The sequence below is a fragment of the Coregonus clupeaformis genome, chromosome 12 (assembly GCF_020615455.1).
Source record: "Coregonus clupeaformis isolate EN_2021a chromosome 12, ASM2061545v1, whole genome shotgun sequence".
Taxonomy (NCBI): Eukaryota; Metazoa; Chordata; class Actinopteri; order Salmoniformes; family Salmonidae; genus Coregonus; species Coregonus clupeaformis.
In genome coordinates, this window is record NC_059203.1 from 62,236,358 (window position 1) to 62,243,224 (window position 6,867).

General features: G+C 42.0%; 1 protein-coding gene across 1 annotated transcript; it reads right to left on the minus strand.

The window, feature by feature from the left end:
- Positions 1-793: 793 nt before the first annotated feature.
- On the minus strand, positions 794-4,107 carry LOC121578334 (zinc finger and SCAN domain-containing protein 21). The gene is made up of 2 exons (XM_041892648.1): positions 3,863-4,107; positions 794-3,437 (listed from the first exon to the last, which is right to left on the minus strand). The coding sequence occupies exons 1-2, from the start codon at positions 4,041-4,043 to the stop codon at positions 2,512-2,514; spliced, it is 1,107 nt and encodes a 368-aa protein (XP_041748582.1). The 5' UTR covers positions 4,044-4,107; the 3' UTR covers positions 794-2,511.
- Positions 4,108-6,867: the final 2,760 nt, after the last annotated feature.

The following is a 6,867-nucleotide window of genomic DNA, read 5'->3' on the forward strand; positions in this document are numbered from 1 at the left end:
ATTTTTCTCATAGGGGATTTTAGAAAAACTTTAGGCAGGTAGCTTAGTGGTTAAGAGCGTTGTACCAGTAACCGAAAGGTCGCTGGTTCTAATCCCCAAGCCGACTAGGTGAAAAATCTGTCGATGTGCCCTTGAGCAAGGCACTTAACCATAATTGCTCCTGTAAGTCGCTCTGGATAAGAGCGTCTGCTAAATGACCAATTTATTTATTTTATTTTTAAATATGGGCTATTTCGTGTAGGCCTACCCTATATTCGCCTGCATTTACCCCCAAAAATGAAATGCTAATTTCATTGGTGGATGAATGGTGGAAAAACAATTGGAACCATTTCCGTTTTACCGCTAGGTTTTATGGGTATTATGACACCTCCATCGTGAGGCTCTATAGATACATCTATTCCAGAATATATGTGGTACCTAAACCCTGAATCCCAAATCAACCCCTAGCCACTTTTGTAGATTGGATAGGTGTGGGTAGCACCATCTTGATTGGGGATTCAGCTTCTCTGCAGTGGCTGTCCAAATCAAATTTTATTTGTCACAGGCTTCGTAGACAACAGGTGTAGATTAACAGTGAAATGCTTACTTACAGGTCCATTTCCAACAATGCAGAGATAAAAGATAAGATATAAAAGTTGGTTACACTGTACTTATAGGTTAAGTTGTTAATTTGTGTTCAAACAAACTTTCATTTGATCCGCTATCAGATAATAATGCGCACTAACACTACTCAATCTAGAGCACAGCCATGCCTTATGTGTATGGAGGAGGGAACATGCCAATTTAGACAAGGTACTCAATGACTACTTTATTTAAAAATTACATTTATTACACAATGATAAAACACTGTACAGTAATGTGTGTGGGAGCAGCAGTGTCCCAGAATAGACTGTGTGGGAGAGAGGAGGGGGAGGGATGCTGGATGAGTTAGAGGGCCTACTGTTGTAGCCTCAGTCCTGAGAAGAGATAAAGACCCTGTCTACTAGTAACAACCCCAAGCCCCTATTGCCCAAGACACTTGCCTAGGGGATGGGGCAATGGTTTGTTTCTGGTCCAGGCCATAGGCCTACTGCTTGTTCATGAGCCTCGTTCTCAGCTAGTCACTGCTCAAGTTTTGATAAAAACTAAGGGATAGACTTGGATTAAGTCTACTCCTAGATTACAAGCACTTGCAATATAAACTATCTAAAGTGCTTTTTATTCCAGAAGTAGGCTTGATCTGTGTCTGTAAAAAAACATCTGTTACACTTCCAAACAACTGGCCATCAAGAACAGATCTTTACTAAAGTGAATATACAGTATGTGCAGTGCCGAGCTCAGGACCAACCATCGGGAACAAGCAGCTCAGATAGATACAGGGTAATACTGTATGGCTCAGCTGGGGAATCTGCACAGTGTTGGTCAAATGCTGTAGTGCAGGTCATAGAGGACACACACAAACTCTATCTGCATCAGAGGTGGGGGATAGATAGTGGTCATATACAGAATTATCAAACGATCCTTATCAAGGCAACATTTCTTGCAAAATAGCAGTCTTCGTATTGAATCCTCTTTGATAATAGTATGTTTTTATTGTAAGATAAGTTAGTCGACTGAAATTCAAGTGGCAGCATACAGTTCTGAAACAATGACGAAGGAGAGAGGCAAATGGTCCTTTAACATCAGTTGTATCAGGGAGGCTTTAGGTGACTAACCATACAGAAACCTTGAATAGAGCAGGCAGGGCTATTGCTAAACCTAACTAGCAATGACTAATATGTGTACTTATATCCATATTTGTAAACTCAAGGAATGGACAACTGTTTATAGACAATGCCCTTACGGTTAGCCATTGTTCATTAAAAATACAAATAAAAACATCTTACGTATTTCAGCCAGCTGACTGAGGAAATAAGACTAGTGGGTTTTAGAAGAAGCTGTGATATACTTTATAAAAAAAGGAAATGAAGACATTTAAAACAACCATTGCTTTTAGAAACATACAATGTGTAAATTGGCCCTGTGCAAATCGTCTGGGGCAAGACCACCATGTTTTGGAATGCTGCTTATTGTTGCAATCCTGAATGCATCTCCGTTTCAAGGCGCATAGTGGAAGACTTCATTATCATCATGCTACCAAGTTCATTACTAAAAGAAAGACTAAATCATTCAGAAAGACTAGCTACTAAATCGTTCAATTTGGTGTTTTTAAAGATTCCCTATTATCCCATTCAGTGACAAGTACAAAAAGTAAGTAAATGGACACATACTAAATTGACTATAATGCAATACAAATCTACTGCATGAGAGAGAGAAACTATGGCATGTAGAGAAGTGTTAACTAGGAGATAAAACATTCTCTAAGAAAGTCGCAGAATCCCTAGCTCTTTGAGAGAAAGAGAAAAATAACAAGCCGTCTTAGTGGCAGCAATTTTAGCTTTTAAAAAATTTCCCATAATCAGTAATTCATTCATACATACTCAGTCGTTCATTAACAACAACTACCCACAACCACCGGTGGTCTCCCTCATCTTACTGCCCTGAGAAGTAAGTGCCCTCACGGCTGTGGGTCTGGAGATGCCGTTTGATTTTGTCGGAGCGGCTGAAGCACTTGCCACACACTGGGCAGCTGTATGGTTTCTCTCCCGTGTGGATCCGCATGTGGACCTTCAGATGGGCCATCTGGGTGAATCCCTTCCCACAGATCTGGCAGCGGTACGGCTTCTCTCCAGTGTGACTCCTAGCGTGCTCCTGGAGCCTGCCGGAGGAGCTGCAGCACTTCCCACACACCCCGCAGCGGTACGGCTTCTCCCGGGTGTGCACCTGGACATGGACATGCAGGTGTCCAACGTGGCTGAATGCCTCCCCACACACCTTGCAGCAGAATGACGACACGTGCACCTGGAGGGGGGATTTTCCACACTCTGCGGCCGCGTTACTGCCCTGGTTGCCTAAATGGGAGCCCTGACCTCTGCTCCCGCCAGCTCGTCCTTTAGACCCAGACCCCGACCCCATCTGTCCTCCGTTCTCCACCCCGATGATGTCAATGTTGTTCTCGTTGGAGCAGTTGGGGTTGACCGTGGCGAGGGGCTGCGGGCCGCTGTTGGACGAAGATGAGGATGATGAGCCTCTGTGGGACACTTCTGACTTGACGTGTCTGGATGAGCTTCTGGGACCAGGGTCCCGCTCTCTGTTCTCCACCGACGGGATCTGGGGCAGGTTAGAGGAGTGGGGAGGGTCCTGGGGGAATTCGTTGCTGACGCGGGGAGGGGTGAACATGGCCTCTGGGGTGCTGCAGGATCCATGGCCGCGGAGTTGCTCGTCCCCCTGGCTGGACCTGAGCTCCCGTTTCTCCTTGATCAGGATGGGGACACGTTCCTCATGGCCCATGCTGGGGCTCCACTCCCGGCGAGGATGCTCGCCATCCTCCTCCTCCAATAGTGCCATGGACTGACGGTCTGGATGGAAGAGAGGGAGGGACTTGGCAGTCATATGATTTACGATCGAGGAAAAATAAGATCAACTACATTTACGTATCACAGGAACCAGATTTCAGAAATTATATCAACAAAACAGATGAGTCAATTGATAGTCTGAATATCAGCAGCTCGCTAGATAGTTAGCTGGCTAACGAACAAAGGTGGCTAGTTACGTGAAGGAGCTAGCTACGTTAGCGTAGCTAACGTTATTAGCTTTCTGAAAAAGATTAACTAGCTAGTTAGTTCTCGCAACGTTAATACAAGGGTGTAAAATATAAAATAAATAAATTGCCTTTTAGTTGCTTAGCAATGTATATAACGTTACAACAGTTTAGCAACCAATTTGGTTTAGCGTACCGTTTCGGCGCTAACTTTAACGTTAGCATGATAGCCTAGCTACTAACCTGGCCATATTTCAATTCCAGCGTCTCGGAGCCTGCGTCTCAGATGGTCGTTCTCCCTCTCCCTGAGCGCAATCTCCTCTTGATATTCCAAAATCGTGTCTTCGACAGATTTATAGATCTCCTGGGCAGCGAGCATAAGCCGCTCGGTCAAAAATACGTTTAAAAACTGCAATTTTGTCATTTTCGGGTGTCGTGGTTAGCTACAAGGGCTCAGCTATCATCCAAAATGGACCAAAAAGATGCTCTCGCTGATCACGTGACAAGGAATGCCCCCTGTTACCGTAATAATAGGAAAACACGAGGCCCTACATCTGAGGGGGCCAAAATGTATGTTCAGCTCATAGCCTATTTGGGTATTGTTGTTCTCATGGAATAAATTCAACATTTAGCAAAAATAAATACCAGTGTATAAGTACACAATACAGTAAACTCCTTATGCAGCGAGTTTATTTTGAAGAGCTAGAAAAATGTTTACCATCTTACCTCAATTTTGTATATTTATCTTATCATGACTCAAATTCCATTGCATGTGTTACAGTCATCATTCCACATCCCTTTTTGCGCCAAGGCTCCGCCGCTGCCCAAACGCTATGTCTAAACACAAATACGCCTCGCTTGCGATCTGGTTTAGGAAACATTTGGAATTGAATTTTCATAAGAGGAAGACATCACACCCTCATAGGGTAATCCCCCCGTAATCATATCACAGTCCAACTTTACCAGTTAAATGTAGACACAAATATAATACTTTTTTGTATAATAATTTTTGTGAAATAGTTTCTTGAAATATGCAAATTAGGCGAAATATGCACATATTTGCATATCACGCAAATACATTTTTTCTGGACACTTGAAGTCAGTTTAAATATTTTGGTTGAATTTGGTTAACACACTCCAGAACCGGATTTATCCAGAGCAGATTGTGGATAAATATTTTTGAAATCTTTCTATCTGTAAAATACTAAAGATATGCACGTTTATGTATTTTTCCAAAGAAATCGACAAGACAAAATTGACAACATATCAACAATTCCCTCTGGGCAAGTCTGAAGAATATATCTAAGGATAACCACACAAAATTAGGTGAATGCAGCTTTTGAAACAGAAAAATGTGTTGGCCTGTGGGAAGAGTCTGACTTTCAGGAAATGGCAGTTAAAGACAAGTACCCACATCATGATTTCACCATGTAGGAGCGTTCCTGGATTGCCATTATTATGTTGTCCTGGACCAATAAATTCATAAGCCTATCAGACCATTGTGCACTGAATTTAGACTACCAAACGCCTATTTAGACCCAATCATCTCTTCAAAGTAAATGACTAAATATAGTCCAGTTTGTAACGTTCTCTATGAAATAGGCTTTTAAATTATGTGTAATTGAATGTAGTGAGCTTAGAAATTGTTGTATGTCAATTTTAAAGTGGTTAAAAGTGACAGTAGTATGATCAACTAAAGAAAATATACATGTATGAAGTTAACATTTCTATGTTGACTTAAAAAAAAAAACGGATATTAATGGACCAAAATATCAACAATTCTCAAAATTGATAGGTAGATGCAAAAATGTCATTTCAGTCTGGCCTTAAATACAAAAGATCCACTTACTTACTGTACATAGTTTAGCAAAGTTGCACCCGGCTGTGTTTTGAAGGACATCTGCTTCAAGCCAGGAATGTGGAATGGACCCATTGAAATGGGAGCACAAGGTGAGAGAATGTGTCGTAAATTATAAAACGGGTGGGACTAATCCTAAATGCTGATTGGTTAAAACCGCATTCCAGCCAGTGTCTATTCCACAGGTTAAATCTATGACGTTAAAATGCCTATTTATTCTGTTCCATCTGACTGCGCAATCCACTGTCTCATCAGCCCAGCCAGGCACTTTATAAACTTGATCTCCACTATAAAAAGCATTTAGACATTATCTCCCATTTTGTTTTCAACAGCGGAGATTTGTATAAACCTTGCTGTCTGTCTCTCCGACATTTGCAACATTGTTTCAATATTCAAATTCGATCTCCAGCTGTCCCATAGTAATGAATGTGTCGGGAGTCGGGACGAGACAGACAGGTAGTGTTTCTCAGCCAGTTGAAATCATGAATCAGCTGGCATCATTTTTATGGATATATACAAAAAAGGTCAAACGAAACGAAATGCAGCTAGTTTGCAGTATTTCCAGCTTCAATTTTAAGTGATAGCTGTGTTGGCTAGCTCCTCTGAACAACAGTGTCCTGACGAGTGAGCACATTTTCTATGCCAGGTGAAATCGCGCCTCATTAGCTCATTGTTATGGATGTATCCAGATAAATGTCACTAGAAAACAGCTTATACAAATGCAAATGCAGCTAACTTGTTACCAACGTAATTAGAGCAGTAAAAATAAATGTTTTGTCATACCCGTGGTATACGGTCTGATATACCACAGCTGTCAGCCAATCAGCATTCAGGGCTCGAACCACCCAGTTTATAATTAAGTGATAATGTCAGAGAAGCCGGTGTTTGGAGGATATATTGGCACGGGTGTTGTTAGCAAACATTTATTTTTACTGCTCTAATTACGTTGGTAGCAAGTTTATAATAGCAATAAGGCACCTCGGGGGTTTGTGGTATATGGCCAATATACCACGGCTAAGGGCTGTATCCAGGCACTCTGCGTTGTGTCGTGCTTAAGAACATCCCTTAGCCGTGGTATATTGGCCATATAACACACCCCCTTGTGCATTATTGCTTAATTATACAACAGGTGGTTTGTTAGAGCCTCTCCTGCCCATGATATATGAGACAACATACACATTGCCACATTCATATAAAGTGGCATTGTTTACTACTACTTTTACAACTACTAGTCTTAGCACCTGTAACCCAGCTGTTGTCTAGAGTTGTGCGGGAGTTGTACGGCTTGAGTTTGTTGTGATGAACTTACCTTCACCTTTGTTCTCAGCTCCGGTAAACCAAGTCGTCCAGCTGTCCCAGTATGAAGTAAGGACCCACATAGGATGGTAGG

Excerpts from the sequence above, each read along its gene's own strand:
- LOC121578334 (XM_041892648.1), bottom strand. The coding sequence starts at position 4,043 with ATGACAAAATTGCAGTTTTTAAACGTATTTTTGACCGAGCGGCTTATG. Across the intron at positions 3,438-3,862 it reads TGGAATTGAAATATGGCCAG|ACCGTCAGTCCATGGCACTA; the intron begins GTTAGTAGCTAG and ends TCTTCCATCCAG.